At 43.3% G+C, this 17,282-nt stretch overlaps 1 protein-coding gene across 6 annotated transcripts in view; it reads right to left on the reverse strand.

The window, feature by feature from the left end:
* The window catches only part of LOC136947147 (clathrin coat assembly protein AP180-like), a 38,104-nt gene that overhangs the window by 13,289 nt on the left and 7,533 nt on the right, over positions 1 to 17,282 (reverse strand). For 4 of the 6 annotated variants that reach the window (XM_067241021.1, XM_067241025.1, XM_067241020.1 and 1 more), the window contains exons 7-18: positions 14,577 to 14,688; positions 14,088 to 14,194; positions 13,949 to 13,990; positions 12,613 to 12,686; positions 10,900 to 10,912; positions 10,709 to 10,797; positions 9,090 to 9,166; positions 8,818 to 8,832; positions 8,304 to 8,447; positions 5,860 to 5,958; positions 5,003 to 5,227; positions 4,670 to 4,744 (exon numbers count right to left, since the gene is read on the reverse strand). In XM_067241021.1, the coding sequence (XP_067097122.1) occupies positions 4,670 to 4,744; positions 5,003 to 5,227; positions 5,860 to 5,958; positions 8,304 to 8,447; positions 8,818 to 8,832; positions 9,090 to 9,166; positions 10,709 to 10,797; positions 10,900 to 10,912; positions 12,613 to 12,686; positions 13,949 to 13,990; positions 14,088 to 14,194; positions 14,577 to 14,688 (1,072 nt within the window). The remainder of the gene's footprint in view (positions 1 to 4,669; positions 4,745 to 5,002; positions 5,228 to 5,859; positions 5,959 to 8,303; positions 8,448 to 8,817; positions 8,833 to 9,089; positions 9,167 to 10,708; positions 10,798 to 10,899; positions 10,913 to 12,612; positions 12,687 to 13,948; positions 13,991 to 14,087; positions 14,195 to 14,576; positions 14,689 to 17,282) is intronic. The other 2 variants (XM_067241024.1, XM_067241023.1) reach the window with 1 other exon arrangement.

The raw sequence follows: 17,282 nt of genomic DNA on the forward strand, positions 1-17,282 counted from the left end.
TACCATACCAACAGACACACTGCACTACACACTAGGGGCCCTTATCTTGCACCCAGCGCAATTGACTTTGTACACTGACGCAAGTGTCATTCCTATTTTGCACTCGACGCACAGCGGACTTTTCCCTTCACAGATGCACGTCGGTAAATTAGGGAATGAACTTGCGCTCCCGGGGGTGGTTCAGCGAAAAGAGGAGGCGTGTTCCGGCGCAAACGTTTCCTGGTGCTATTATGCAGTTTCAGAAAAACCATTCCGCCACAGACCAGGAAAAACGTAGTCTACAGTCAATGGCGCGTTATTCAGATGCTATTTTAAGGGCGCATCCTTGGCCCGTGCGCACTGCTGGCGATTAAATTGTTTTGCTTTATTGTATGGCTGTGTTACATTTCTTTCATGTCATCAATGATTAAAAAGGATTTTCATGAGAAATCTCTATGTATATGAACTTTATTTGTAACAATTGTGGCAATTTCCTCCCACACCTGTTTAACCGAAGCTAATTTGGGTGGGTTTCTTCTCCCATCCCCATCAGAATCCGGTTTATTCGCCATGTAGCCTTTGTTACACAAACACAGAATTTACTGTGGCAAGAAGGTGCAAACAATAAACATACGGGTCTTAAATCAAGTAAAAAAGTACAATAGTTAAACTAAGTCGAAGAACTAAACAATTAAAAAATATAATATATTTTTTTAAATATATATAAAAATAAGAATACGAATTTGAATGAGCAGCATGAGTGAGCAACTTAGTGCAATGAGAAAACTGCTCTGCCTTTCCCATACAATGTAATTTCTCTATCTTTTACGGCCCTGACGTCTGTCTCCTCGGCTGTGAACCGCTTCTGGCATGCGCCTGGCAAATGGTTTATTGCACGTTACGCCCAAACCACACCTATGAGTAATGCAGCTACTTCAGACCAACCAGTGTTTCCTCTAGGATTTTTTTTTGCAGTGGGGGCAGGTCTGTCCGAACCCCCCACCCCAGCCGAAACAAAGTTCTAACCCTATATTTCGGAGCAGGTTAATGTAATAGACTAATAGCTAATGTAATATTGCACATGTTTTCGTCCTATTTCCCCTAAAGCAATAAAGTTAGGCTACTTAAAGACACCTTACACTCATAAAGCATGTTCTAAATGGCATAAATGCTGCCAATTAATAATTGACTTAACAACTTATTGTAAATGGTCAGTAGCCTAGCCTATCGATTAAGGTAGGCCACTCGGAAGTATGTACACTGTCTGCTTCATTTGATCTTGATAGGCTAAGCATTCTGTAGCAAATAATAATAATAAACCCACAATTTATTAATTAAAACTACTTCAGCATAACAATGCACCTAAAATACAAACGTGAGCAAGGGCAGCAATCGCTATCGAATCAACAGACGTGCAATTTAGCTAGCAGGGGAAGAATACAAACAACGAAAATCACCAGTTAACTTAAATTTGCAAGAACTATAGACTAACGTGACTGTGTCCAATCCCGACCGCTGTAAACTACTATTGTCCAAACCCGAACGGGGTTTGGAAACTCAGTTTCCGGTCTTTTTGCCAGCATTTTCTTTTGCTATCGCCAGCAAAGTGTAAGTAGTATTATTTTAGGCATACCAAACAATCTACGTGTAAAATTTCATGAACATATATGGATGTTTACATGTCTAAATAATATAGGAAAGTTACTTTGGCCGAAAGACCACTCGGCGACACTCGGGCCACGCTTGGGCAACGATCTTTACTCTGACAAGTGTGTCTGTGTTGTCATCGTACTGCTACTATGGGTTAGCATGAGTGTATTTCAATGCTAGCTTAACACTACTTTGTCTTGCCAATGAAAATACACGATCATGTGTGACGTGATCTGTAGTCGAGGGGAGGAAGGGATGGGGGCTAGCAAACTTTGAGAAGAGTTCAACAAAACATCCAGCAGGTGGTGGTATACAGTCAAATTGAGATTTTATCGCATAGTTTGGAGATGTTGAAGCGTGATATCTTATTGTGGAGGACATAACTACGTCCCCGGATATGTTGACAGCATTGATGGTCAGTTTGGTGACCCTGGATCAAGTTAATATCCCCAGAAAAACAGCAGCAGCCAGTGTTTAGAAGTGCGGTCGGGTTTGGACAAGGGTAGCGCACGGCTAATTTACCGGCGCCAGCGTCTTTTGACCGGCTCTAGTAAAGGCTAAGCTAACTCTAAATTTTTAAACAATATTTAGCTCGAAAGGTAAGAAGTTAAAGCTTAACGTGAAATCAGTAAATCAGCTGAAAACGTGATACGATTATTTTTATCAATATTTGAAGTGGCTTTTTATCAGAATGTTAGCTAAAAACCGGTCGGGATTGGACACAGTGACGCTAATACAATAACAGGCTTAAATTAACTGACAACTTAAATTATACGACTTACAGTTCTCAAGGACGCACACACGCAATCTCAACTGCGATGTGAAGCGCGTGTCCGTGCTATTCGCCGACATGCACTCTAACAATCACTGCTGATAGACGGCCTAAAACTTTGTACAGCCCTATTTCTGATACCATGGCGGCAGAAATTTTGACATAGAGGAAACACTGTCAACCCATTTTAGATTTGCGCCAGGAGCATTAGATTTCCCGCCGGTATAATAGCAACAGTGCCGGAGTCCCGCCCACAAAGTTACTTGCGTTTCGCGTTTTGATACTTGCGTTTCAGATCGTTAAAATAGGGCCCTAGGGGTGCCACAACTCAACAAGCCCACGGTTCGGTTTGTATTGCGGTTTGTGGGTTTCGGTTTGGTTTGTTAAGCACATTAGGGGGAATAAAAAAACATTACCATTTCAGTGTTATCTCTGTATTTTCTCTGCATGAATAACATTCTTACATCCAGAGATTTGATAACATATGAAATCAACATTATTTCTAAAGCAAATGTTACTCAGGTTATTTAAAGCAAACATAACACATTTTCAATCTCCGTTTTTCCTTCCATTTAGGAGTAGCGTCACACATATGTGATCGTTCGAATGCGGGTCTCACAGCGTCACGTCGCATATATGCTATTTCAAACATTCCAATTTAATATTTTCTGATAGACAAACTATGCGACAAATGCTTTAGTATGGCTTCAAAATGTACTACTGAGAAGGCTAACAAGTAGCCTAACACTAGCATGGTAGTAGCATTGCTACGAGTATTATGCTAGGTCATTTAGTCCGGAAGCTGACTAAAGCTAGCTAGCTACCGTTTTGGGAAAATAACTTACGCTGTGGAGACAGTCAGAAATATTTAGAAGTCACGCATCTAAAGGTTAATTGCAAAAATAACTTTCAAACGTTAACAATAAAATAACATTATATAACAGATCATATTTCTAAATACTTAGCTCTCTTAATACTCTCCAGGAAAGGGTACAGGAAAGGGGAAGGGAAAAGGGTTTTAGGTTGTGTTTTCTCGTAGATCCGAAAAACTGCGGCTTACATGTAAAAACCGAGCCGTGGTTTGTGTGTTGAACAATTTTTTCTTTTGCGGTTCGGTTTTGCACCCCTACTAAACACACTATAGTCTGTATGTCAAAAACTGCATGCACTAAAGCATGTGCCATGAGAGGTATCTCACCAATAATCAATAATTATATTTTTGTGATATATCACACCACAGAGTTTACTGCTTTTATACAATGGTTACATCACCAGGATATGTATATCCTTTTCTTAAGAAGTAGCTAATTCACATTTCAGTGTGTTCTTGATTCTTATCGATGTCAATGATTTTTGTTTATCTTCACCAACAAAAAAGGTTATCAGTTTAGCTTGGTGGTCAACTAGTCTCATTAATTGTTATATGGTTGCTAGGCATTATCAAATGAAGATCATAATTTCTGGCGAGCAAGCAATGACATTAAGTTAACATGCATTTGTACTGTAAGTCGCTCTGTATAAGAGCGTCTGCTAAATGTAACTAAACTTGTAATGGAACGAATCCATAACATTTAAGATTTTGAGAACAACCCATTGTATAAAACGTAATCTAATGCATAAACATGAATAATACACTGAAAAACACAGACAAACACACTGGGCAATGAAAAACAGGCTTTAAACAGCCAGCAGAAGATATGGACAGCGCAGTGAGAAGAGAATAAGAGAGGCGGAAGAGAGGGGGAATAAGAGAGGAGAGAGAGAGAGGGAATAAGAGAGGAAGGAGAGAGGGAATAAGAGAGGGAGAGGGGGGAATAAGAGGGAATAAGAGAGGGAGAGAGAGGGAATAAGAGAGGAGGGAGAGAGGGAATAAGAGAGGGAGAGGAGGGAATAAGAGAGGGAGAGGGGGGAATAAGAGAGGAGAGAGAGAGGGGGAATAAGAGAGGAGAGAGAGAGGGAATAAGAGAGGAGAGAGAGAGGGGGAATAAGAGAGAGAGAGAGGGAATAAGAGAGGAGGGAGAGAGGGGGAATAAGAGAGAGAGAGGGAATAAGAGAAGAGGTAGAGAGGGGGAATAAGAGAAGAGGGAGAGAGGGGGAATAAGAGAGGAGAAAGAGAGGGAATAAGAGAGGAGAGAGAGAGGGAATAAGAGAGAGAATAAGAGAGGAGGGAGAGAGGGGGAATAAGAGAGAGAATAAGAGAGGAGGGGGGAATAAGAAAGGAGGGAGAGAGGGAATAAGAGAGGAAGGGGAAAGAAGGGAGTTGGGTACCTGCTGCAAACAAATCAACACTGGGAGTGGGATCAACTTTGGAGAAACTTGGTTCTGGCATGGAATCAAATAAATCTACAAACGCACACACACACAAACGCAGAAATACAAACACACACACTGAAATGCAGGTGCACCACTGTGGCATACAAAACAAATTTGAACACATTGTTGTCAGTCAAGACTGACAAAAAAAAATCTAAGGAGAAAAGTTTCTGAACAAGGCTGGTAATCTATGGAGAGGGGATGAGGAGAGAACAGACTATTATAAGTCAAGGAGAGGAAAGGAGGGGAGTTAGGAATGGAGAGCAGAGGGGAGGAGAGGAGTTTTACCACTGAAGAGGTTTATCGATGGGGTGGGGGTGCGGATGCTAGGGGTGGAGTTAATGAGAGGTGGAGGTGGAACAGGAGGGCCGGCTGCTGAGGTGAAGCAGGGCTTAGGGTTAGGGTTCCTCTCCAGGGCTCCTCCAACATTGTTCTCCGTAGGCATCATAGCAAACAAGTCCATCCCGGACGGGGAGCCTGAGTTTGAGCTAGCATCACCAGTGGCAAAGGGGTCTATGGATGGGGTGGAGAGAAGGATGGGAGGAGGAGGGGGGTAATTTTATACAATGATCAGCAAACATTGAGCCATGTTCTTGTTTAATGACACTGAAACAAAAAACTTTTGACAGTTTGGACAGAAAGACAACAACAGGTGAACCGAAGGAGCCTAGTCATGGGGATAAGCCAACAGGATACAGATCAAGAAAGAAAACAATAAAATAATTTATAGTAGCCCCTGGTAGCCCCAGTAGACCCTAACCCCAGTCAGAAGGAATTCCCAAAGGTCAAAGACCATTCCCATAGCAACACCAGCAGAATTAAATCACCATGACAACAGCAATTACTCTACCCAGAAGCAATGGACACCAACTACCCTCACTTGACAGCTATGGGATCAGTGTCTGTGTTTGGTTCCACACTCTTTCACACACACACACACCAAGCTACTGTATATGTATGCACCCATCATGCTGACATTGTGCACAGGTACAACAAAAGGATCCCAAGCATGGTCACATATATACACCCACCATCCACACACACACCCACACACACACCCACACACACACCCACCATCCACACGCACACCAAAAATCCACACACACACCCACCATCCACACACACACACACAACCTGTAACGCACCGGCTCCAGTGTCTGCTGCTGGGGTGGGTGTGGCTTCCGTAGCCCCGCCCTCGGCTGCAGCAGGGGCATCGCCAGGAGCAGCAGGGGTAGCAAATGCATCTGGGGTCCACACACACATACACGCACACACACACACATACATGCACGCACACACACACACATACACACACATACATGCACACACACACACACATACATGCACATGCACGCACACACTCATGCACACAAAGAAATGACAGAGAGGGAGAGAGAAAAAAGAAGACATATAGGAAGTGTGTAGGAGTGGTATACAAAGAAGGAAGAGATAGAGGGATGAAGAGAGACAAATAAAAGGAGAAAATAGAGTTGGAAGAAAATGAAAGTCAGAAGATACAGTATAGCAAGTTTAACAGAAACATACCTTTATACGTTTGTGTTCATCTGTGTTGTATTTTTCAATCTTACTAAGATGGACACAGTCATTTAACCACAAGATGGTTAAAATGACTGTTTAAGAAGAACCAACATAATAAATGGAGTTTATAAAAGCTTGCAATTAGAACAGTGGTTTGTCGCATGATTGATGCCAGAAGGATGTGGATGAGCACACACACAGGCAGGGTCTGTACAGGTGATGAAGCAGTCACTCTCCCTGTACAGGTGAGGTTCCTCTATGAAGCAGTTACTCTCCCTGTACAGGTGAGGTTCCTCTATGAAGCAGTAACTCTCCCTGTACAGGTGAGGTTCCTCTATGAAGCAGTCACTCTCCCTGTATATGTGAGGTTCCTTTATGAAGCAGTCACTCTCCCTGTATATGTGAGGTTCCTCTATGAAGCAGTCACTCTCCCTGTATATGTGAGGTTCCTCTATGAAGCAGTCACTCTCCCTGTACAGGTGAGGTTCCTCTATGAAGCAGTCACTCTCCCTGTATATGTGAGGTTCCTCTATGAAGCAGTCACTCTCCCTTTACAGGTGAGGTTCCTCTATGAAGCAGTCACTCTACCTTTACAGGTGAGGTTCCTCTATGAAGCAGTCACTCTCCCTTTACAGGTGAGGTTCCTCTATGAAGCAGTCACGCTCCCTGTATATGTGAGGTTCCTCTATGAAGCAGTCACTCTCCCTTTACAGGTGAGGTTCCTCTATGAAGCAGTCACTCTCCCTTTACAGATGAGGTTCCTCTATGACGCAGTCACGCTCCCTGTACAGGTGAGGTTCCTCTATGAAGCAGTCACTCTCCCTGTACAGGTGAGGTTCCTCGATGAAGCAGTCACTCTCCCTGTATATGTGAGGTTCCTCTATGAAGCAGTCACTCTCCCTGTATATGTGAGGTTCCTCTATGAAGCAGTCACTCTCCCTGTATATGTGAGGTTCCTCTATGAAGCAGTCACTCTCCCTGTATATGTGAGGTTCCTCTATGAAGCAGTCACTCTCCCTGTATATGTGAGGTTCCTCTATGAAGCAGTCACTCTCCCTGTATATGTGAGGTTCCTCTATGAAGCAGTCACTCTCCCTGTACAGGTGAGGTTCCTCTATGAAGCAGTCACTCTCCCTGTACAGGTGAGGTTCCTCGATGAAGCAGTCACTCTCCCTGTACAGGTGAGGTTCCTCTATGAAGCAGTCACTCTCCCTGTATATGTGAGTTTCCTCTATGAAGCAGTCACTCTCCCTGTACAGGTGAGGTTCCTCTATGAAGCAGTCACTCTCCCTGTACAGGTGAGGTTCCTCTATGAAGCAGTCACTCTCCCTGTACAGGTGAGGTTCCTGTGAAAATGAATGAGAAGTGTGTGTTTGTGTCAGTGGAAATGTGGGGATGTACAGGGGGTGTGCGTAAGTCAACCCATGTATTTGTTCCTTTGTGTATTGAGAGGGTACACACCTTTATAGTCACACATTAGCACTGCATATGCTAATTTTCTTTCTGAGTAGTGATTTTAAAACAACCTGAAATAATAAATAAACTCCTTCGGTATAGAGGATCCTCACTGTATAGTCCAGCCTTTAGGGTTACGCCAACACAGCACATTAGCAAGGTAGCTTATTTTGACCAGAAGATACAGCTTCTGATGAGCTGCTGACCTAGGTAAGACTGGTGTCCAACTTTTGGGGGTCATATTTTTTTCACTACACTGGCTCATCGAAACCCAGGTTTTTAATATAACTATACTTCACAATGGTTTCATTTTGTTGCAACAAGCTAGCTGACATTCTAACAATGTCAATACATTTACACTCATTTATGAGATAAAAGAAAAACTTTCATGAATTTGCAATCAAGTGTTCGACTTAAGGGTGTGGTGCGCTAAACGTTCATATGGAGTGTATATATTGTCATTCATGTGAAACTGCTGTTTTTGGGTGAGTGTGTGTGACTGTGTGAGTTTGTGAGTGTGTGTGGGGTGGGGCTGAGCTGTCCAGAGTGCTCCAGAGACCCTGGAAGCCGGGGTGACCCCTGACCCACCACTGACCTCCCAGCAGGTCCATACTGGCGGCGGCGCTAGTGGGAGGAGCCAGAGCTGTCTCCACGGCAGCAGGGGAGGGAGTTACCGCAGCGGGAGAGGGGGTGGAGTCTACAGCAAGGGTTGGGGCTGGAAGCAGGGACTCGGCCATCTCTGCCAGAGCACCAAAAACCCCAAACCACCAAGAATGTTCCCAACGCAACCAAATAAAGATCCCAAAACAATAATAATAATAAAAATTTAAAAAAACATTAAAACCAAGTGGAAAAAAATGGAAGAAATAAAAATGTGTCACCAAAAGCATCACGATAGTGAAGAAACAAAACAACCAAAAAACCGAAATAGGAACCAAAGCGAACAGCCCCAATGTGAACCAACAGAAACAAGACGGAGGAGGGGGGGGAAACAGAGAGAGAGAGAGACACTACTGAGACCAGTGAGAGAGAGACCCCCACTAGGACACATACTGGTCTAACTGGAGCTTTACAGTGCTAAAAAACAGGTGCATTATGGGATAGCTCACCTGACCCAAGGAGGTCTGAAGAGGCAGCGCCAAGGAGGAATGGGACAAAAAAATCTGCTTTTAATAACGGCAATGTGAGTTACAACAACCATTTAATTTGAGCTTTATTGGCAGTTATATTCTTAGAATAAAAATACAAATGTCTTCACTCATTGTATACTGTATATGATATGCATTATAAAACAGATACATTGCTGGTAATGTTTAATATGTCATATATGAGTTCTGTAGTATGTGTTGTGGTTGTTCCATATGGTAGAAGGAGACGTTACCTCCCCAGGATGTGGGGGCTGCTGACGCCCCGACACACGGTCCTGAAGAGGAGAGAGGATCCAGGTCCAACAGGGAACTACAGAGATGGAGGGAGGGGGAAAGGGAGAGGAAGATGGAGAGACAGGGAGGGGGAGATGGAGAGACAGGGAGGGGGAGATGAAGAGACAGGGAGGGGGAGAGACAGGGAGGGGGACATGAAGAGACAGGGAGGGGGAGATGGAGAGGGAGAGACAGGGAGGGGGACATGAAGAGACAGGGAGGGGGAGATGGAGAGACAGGTAGGGGGAGATGGAGAGGGAGAGACAGGGAGGGGAAGAAGATGAGGAATAGATAGATTTTTTTTAAAGATTACACAAATTACACAAAGATTGATACGTGTCACAAACATGTTACATTCACAGCAAAAAAACGTTTTCAGCAGTATGAGAGAGATAGCACTGTGACACCAGTATGAGAGAGATAGCACAGTGACACCAGTATGAGAGAGATAGCACAGTGACACCAGTATGAGAGAGATAGCACAGTGACAGCAGTATGAGAGAGATAGCACAGTGACAGCAGTATGAGAGAGATAGCACAGTGACAGCAGTATGAGAGAGATAGCACAGTGACAGCAGTATGAGAGAGATAGCACAGTGACACCAGTATGAGAGAGATAGCACAGTGACAGCAGTATGAGAGAGATAGCACAGTGACAGCAGTATGAGAGAGATAGCACAGTGACACCAGTATGAGAGAGATAGCACAGTGACAGCAGTATGAGAGAGATAGCACAGTGACAGCAGTATGAGAGAGATAGCACAGTGACACCAGTATGAGAGAGATAGCACAGTGACACCAGTATGAGAGAGATAGCACAGTGACACCAGTATGAGAGAGATAGCACAGTGACAGCAGTATGAGAGAGATAGCACAGTGACACCAGTATGAGAGAGATAGCACAGTGACAGCAGTATGAGAGAGATAGCACAGTGACACCAGTATGAGAGAGATAGCACAGTGACAGCAGTATGAGAGAGATAGCACAGTGACAGCAGTATGAGAGAGATAGCACAGTGACACCAGTATGAGATAGCATAGTGACATAGCAGAGGATTACACTGCATGCCCACTCGAGCAAAGCAAATAGCTGCAGTTTTCTAGAGCCATCAATGGTTCTTTGCTCTGGGGGCGTGTCAGACAAGTGAGTACAGAGCTGTAGTTTCTAACACTTTTGTAGTTCGTATTGGAGTCATGGCCAAGTGTGCAGACTTTGGTCAGTTAAGGGTTTAGGTTAATGTATTTATTAATTTATTGTAATGGTTGGTATTTATGATAGCTAGCTAGCACTTCAGATATTTCTCCAGTAACATTTGCTGGCAAGCTAATATACTGTTTTACTTATTTTATTGATGATTTTAACTGTGTGTTGAACACTTGCTGGATTTTGATATGTTTTAATAGATAACCACACCCTGTATGAAGAAACAAACAAACCGTTAATTGACTATTCGGAAAGGACTGGATGGGCAGCCATACAGATGCGAAGTTTCTCCACCATCTTGAAACTGTGTGAAAGCTGGAAATGTTGGCTAACCCTAAATGACTAACCCTAACCCTAGAAATGTTGGACACTCACTCTGTCTCAGTGGGCGGGGGCTCGAGAGTCGGGACAGCAGCTGACTTTGCGGGCGTGGAGGTGGGGGACACATTGTTGGTGGGAGATCCCTGGATCACAGGCAGGGAAACCCCAATTAGTGGCCCTGTTCCCATGGGAGAAATTAAACAAAAAATTGTTCCATGTACATGGTGCTGAAAAAGAAGGCTCACCTTTGTAGGAGACCTGAAACAGAGAAAGTAGTTTAGCATCTGAAGTTCCACACAGCTAGATATAATAACACCTTCAAACAGTAACAATATTGTATCACCTACCACTACCATATTAGGGTTAGCAGGGATTAGGGTTAGCCTAGATACCATGCGCTCGTGTTCTGGAACATCAAGTTTTGTGTGATGACATGACATAAAAATTACATGTGTTTTACATGTTGTCACATTTATATCACACATTTACATGTGTACCACATACATGTAATTCAGATGTGAGCATCATGGCAGTATTATTTATTCTAGTGAACAGGTCTGATCCAGCAAATAATTCTAACCCAGTAAATGACTGGAGGGTATATTTTCTCTAAAAGAAGAACAAACAATTGGATCTTTTGTTGATAAGAAAGATGTTTGCCGGTGTAATCTGTTAGCATTTTCTGTCGGTCAGCGCTACATCACACGTTTCATTGCTTTGATTGGTTGTGATCCAGTTGCGCCCAGATGGAATTTGGTCTGCTCCTGTTGATAGCACCAATGGGAAATCAAATATTAACTGAAAAGTTCCAGACTAATACGCATATGCGAATTGGTCTGGCGATGCCAGGCTACATGCTTGTATAAACATGAACCAGCGTTATGTGTCTGTATGTCTGTGGTCACATCTTCACAGCTTCAATCACACACAGCTCTTCACATGGTTGACATGTGACTTCCCATCCAGGGTCATGGAAACCTGATACATCTACCACTGCACCTGAGGTAAACCATGCTACATCTACCACTGCACCTGAGGTAAACCATGTATGCTCACCCATCACTGGGATCCCAAATGACAACCACAAAGGAATAAAGAGGGAGGGTTAAAGAAAGATTTAGGAACAAAACAACTAATTGTGTATGTTTGGTAGTGCTGGGTCTGCCTGGGACAACAGCAGAGAGGGTGTCTCTACTACTAGTAGTTCTGGTTGTATCAGGGGGAGTGTGTGAATGTGTTTATTACTAGTAATGACTAGGGTGTAGCAGGCAAAAGGCTCAAATGCAGATCTCAGATCAGCACACCATGATTGCAGCCTCACTAATGCAGATCTCAGATCAGCACACCAGGATCACAGCCTCACTAATGCAGATCTCAGATCAGTACACCATGATCACAGCCTCACTAATGCAGATCTCAGATCAGCACACCATGATCGCAGCCTCACTAATGCAGATCTCAGATCAGCACACCATGATCACAGCCTCACTAAAGACATTTCAGCATCTCTGATGTATGTCTCAGTTAACACAGCAATTCTTTATGAAAAAATATGTTATAAATTAGACAAAATGGAGTGTGAATTCTAAAATTGCCTGCTATAATCAATATCACTATGGTCTGGCCTAATCTGGTGTAGTCTGGTTTGATTTGGTCTGATCTAATCTGCTCTCTTCTAATCTGGACTGGTCTAATCTGGCTTGATGTGGTCTAATCTGGATGCATCCAATCTGGCCTGGTGTGGTCTAATCTGGATGTGTCTAATCTGGTGTGGTCTAATCTGGATGTGCCTAATCTGGCCTGGTGTGGTCTAATCTGGATGTTCCTAATCTGGCCTGGTGTGGTCTAATCTGGATGTTCCTAATCTGGCCTGGTGTGGTCTAATCTGGATGTTCCTAATCTGGCCTGGTGTGGTCTAATCTGGATGTTCCTAATCTGGCCTGGTGTGGTCTTCTTACCCCTTCTTTCCTCCCTTCTGGTCCTCCAGGCTGTTCATATGCGTCTCCAGAGAGTCCAGGATGCTGCTGGGAGCCTGAGAGAGAGCAGCACAGGGTTAGAGTCATAAGAGAGAGCAGCACAGGGTTAGAGTCATAATAGAGAGCAGCACAGGGTTAGAGTCATAAGAGAGAGCAGCACAGGGTTAGAGTCATGAGAGAGAGCAGCACAGGGTTAGAGTCATAAGAGAGAGCAGCATAGGGTTAGAGTCATAAGAGAGAGCAGCACAGGGTTAGAGTCATAAGAGAGAGCAGCACAGGGTTAGAGTCATAAGAGAGAGCAGCACAGGGTTAGAGTCATAAGAGAGAGCAGCACAGGGTTAGTCATGAGAGAGCAGCACAGGGTTAGAGTCATGAGAGAGAGCAGCACAGGGTTAGAGTCATGAGAGAGAGCAGCACAGGGTTAGAGTCATGAGAGAGAGCAGCACAGAGTTAGAGTCATGAGAGAGAGCAGCACAGGGTTAGAGTCATGAGAGAGAGCAGCACAGGGTTAGAGTCATGAGAGAGAGCAGCACAGGGTTAGAGTCATGAGAGAGAGCAGCACAGGGTTAGAGTCATGAGAGAGAGCAGCACAGGGTTAGAGTCATGAGAGAGAGCAGCACAGGGTTAGAGTCAAGGGTATGACACCCTAACCACTGCATGTTGACACAATTTCATAACACAGCACCACCGCAAACCACAGGCCAGAGAAGGGTTAAATGAATTAAAGATCCTGCTAAATTCAATAATTTCGAGGGGGCGGAGCTTCAGCTCCTTCAGGAGACAGCAGAGACTGCTGATTTTCTCACGATTTCAAAGCCTAATTTAACATACTTGTCTGTGGGGTTTTTTCATTCAAATTTGGATGGCTGCTTAACAAAACATTCTTCTGTGGTGTGATGAGCTTAAAACTCATTTTCAATTCCACTTTACAGGATCTTTAAGGATCACACACACAGTCACACAGCACAATATCAACCTGCTACAGCAAACTAGTAACATAATTGAGCATGCCAAAGACTCATCCTCCAAACAGGCACTCTGCCAGGCCACCACACATCTCTATGGTTACCGGGTCCTCAAGAGGCTTAAAGGGACAGTCCTCATCATCAGAGTCCGCTAGATCCACCACCACACCAGGGTGGAGACACTGGCGGGTATGGAAGGTTAGGATGGATCAAACCTATCTGTGTGTGTTCGGGTTGTCTTTATCCATTTTCAACTTATGACTTATTATCTAAAAACATGGTTAAAACAAGTCATTTTCCATCACAGAGGAAACAGACAGGTCACATGACCCTACAGCAGCATGTCCACTCACATAGTTGATGTCAGGAATGTCATTTTTCTCAACTCCAACAGTCTACAAGAGCAAAAATCAAAGGGGAGAATTAATACAACAAAAATACACATATCTTACAATTGTTTCAACTCAGGCCCAGCTTGATATTACACGTTACCTCAGCGAGCTTCAGGAATTCTCCGATCTTGGTCACTCTGGTCAGGAACCTCTTGTAGATCTCCAGAGCCTCCTTGCAGTCACTCTTCTTCATTTTGAAGTACTTCTCTGTAAAGGGTTTAGGTTAGGGTTTGGTTAAGGTGTTAGTCTGTAACTACTGCATAGCTACGTTACTGCATGTGATACCAGCACATTTGTCCTCTCTGCATGCTATGTTTGAGATCTTGCTGTACTGTCTTGTAAGAGACTGCACCCACATAATTGTTGGGTTAGTTCACTGTGTTCACGGTTCAAAATTGTTCACTATGCTTGGTCAATAGACCCTTCCGTAACTATGACCACCAAAATACTGTTAGAACTGTGCACTTCTGCTCCTTGATGTTTTGCTGTACTTTCTGCATGCAGGATTTGAATGTGGCTTTGGATCTGCTCCCACTGTTGAGGAGGGTGCTGAAGGACCCTGAAGGGTGACAGTGGAAGGGTAGCTCACCCAGCAGGTTGATGACACCGTCATTGTAGGAGGCAAAGAGCTTCACCAGGTCCTTGAAGAGCAGCAGGAACGCTGCGTTGATGATGCCGTTGTTAAGCTCCTTGGGATGGACCTGAGGGCACAACAGAGAGAGAGAGCTAGGAGTGTTTCCCAGACATTGATTTATTATATATAATATAAATATACATATTTTATGGCGGCCCGCCACAATTAAAAATTTACCTCCACAAATGCATTTACTTGTTTTGCCATGTTGAACAGTAAAAAATATATATTTTTCATTAAAACGCATTGATGAGCTCAGCCCCTTCTTGCCCCACCCGCGTTCTCTGTCTCTCTCTGTCTCTCTCTCTGTCTCTCTCTCTCTCTAATGGACTACGCCCTCTCTCTCCGTGCACGCTCTGAATCAAAGCGCGGGACAAACAGCCTTTTCCCTCAGAGAAGACGGCAGGAGAATCAATCCAGAGTTTACAAACTGTTAGTAGGTCTATTCTCTGCACAAATGTGTCCAAAACTGATACATTCAAGTTAAATACAATAATATTCATAGTTAAATACATTCTGCAAATATAACAATATGAGTCCAATGTAATGTTTATATTACATAGGCTAAAGCTCCAAAAACCTTTATTCTCAAATTAATGCAAACATTTTTACTTGTTGCATTACTTGTCCCTATCTACACTCACATCAAACCGATACTAGGACATATGTAGCTGCCGCAACAATGTTTTTCTTTCATAGTCTCGTGTTATTTTGAGTTTGTAATGTCACTGAGTAATGATTGTAAGTTCTGTGTTGCGCTTCTAACGCCTATTGGTTAAAGAGTATTGCAATGCATGTAGATCACGTGCTTCATTGGTAAGACGGCTCATGTGCTTCCGGATGCTGCAAAGAACGCAAAGGCACGGAGGAACACGCTCATCGAAAATAATAAGAAAATAGACTGAAAATAGACTAACAACTCCTAAATGTGTGGTCATGCGCACACGGTATGTTTGTGTTTTATTTTGTATGGATGTTTATGTGGATTAATTGTTTTGGTGACAGACGGATATGTTGTATGTTTTTGACTTCAGTTTTTCAGTGTTTGACGGTGTTTGCTGATAAAGAAAAGAATGTGCAAAGAAAATAAATGTTGATCAAACATCAGTTGGAGCATAGTAGGGCTGCAACTAACGATTATTTTAATAATCGATTAATCTGTCGATTCTTTTTTCGATTAATCGATGAATCGGATTTAAAAAGAAGAAAAAAAAAGCATTAATTTCCAACCCTTTATTCAAAAATAAAACTGACAGTGCAAATTCACAGTGCAAAAAATCTTCAGAATGTGCACAAACAGGCACAAAATTTAGAAAAAGTTATTAATATTAGCGTGGATTTAATGCTATTTTCCAAGATGAGCAATTTATTTGAGTTTTGTTTAAAACTTGTTTGGTTGTGGAAGTAGGCCAGACTTTATTAGAATAATCTGGTGTATATTTAAGATTTTTTGACACCATTTTGAAAAAAGTTAAGATTTGCGAGGATTAAAGATCCTGTAAAGTAAATTCCATGTTTTGCTTCTAAGTACATTATATACGTGTGAAATTAGTTCCTGAAAGCATGTGCAAAGCGCTAAAACTTTGTCACACTGAAATGTGGAGTTAAACCGAAGAACAGTTACTCTTCCGTTTTCAGATCAGGTTTTAATGGGCGGAGCCAAAAAATGCCCTATCTACGTAATTTCTCCCTATCTACGTCAGATCACTGAATGGCTCCTCTAGCTGTACTGTTATTGTAGCCTACATCAGCTAGCTTCAGGATGTCTCCCACCACCCGCAACTGCATCTTTCCTGGATGCAAGATCTCCAGCTGCGCTGCAACGCCATTTAAGTTCCCTATTGATAACGAAAGGAAAAATAGGTGAATAGATTTTGTGAAGAGCCACGCTCAGGGAAAGCTTCGGATAAACACCAACAGCCGCCTCTGCACTGACCATTTCACGGCAGACAGTTTTAACATGGACCAGAGACAGACGGGGTTCACCAACACACGGCTTCTCTTGCAGCACGGAGCCATACCGAGCATCGCCCCTCCGGCCGTTCATCCTCCGGTCGCACCTCGACCATCCACCGCCGCCAGCAGTTCATCACTCAGTTCTGTGTGCTTGTTATAATTATACTAGATAACATTTCCAGAGGTATCTCTGCTATGAGTTAGTGCAAACCGCTAAATTGATATTAGGCTGCTCGGTGTAGAATGATGGTATTTTGGTGAAATGGTAGCTAATGTGTTAGAAGTAGCCTAGTTGGAGAGCTCACTGTCTGCTGTCTCTGGTGTCCATTTTTACTGTTACAGCTCAGGGGAACATTTAATTTATATGCATCTGTATGTTTCACTCATTGAACAAATACATTCTAATTCTATACGGTTTTGTTCGGCTTGACATAGCGTCCATTATCTGGGTCGGAGGTAGGCACTAGGCAGCGAGGGGCGGAGCTTCAGCTCCTTCAGGCGACACGCCCCCCCAGTCTCAAGCAGAGAAGACTACTGATTTTTTCACGATTTCAAAGCCTAATTTAACATACTTGTCGGTGTCATTTTTTCATTCGAATTTGGATGGGTAGTTAATAACACATTATTCTGTGGTGTGGCAAACTTAAAACTCGTTTCCAGGTCCACTTTACAGGATCTTTAAGCTATTTTCAAAGAGTGATTTTC

Source organism: Osmerus mordax, chromosome 8, assembly GCF_038355195.1.
Source record: "Osmerus mordax isolate fOsmMor3 chromosome 8, fOsmMor3.pri, whole genome shotgun sequence".
Lineage (NCBI taxonomy): Eukaryota > Metazoa > Chordata > Actinopteri > Osmeriformes > Osmeridae > Osmerus > Osmerus mordax.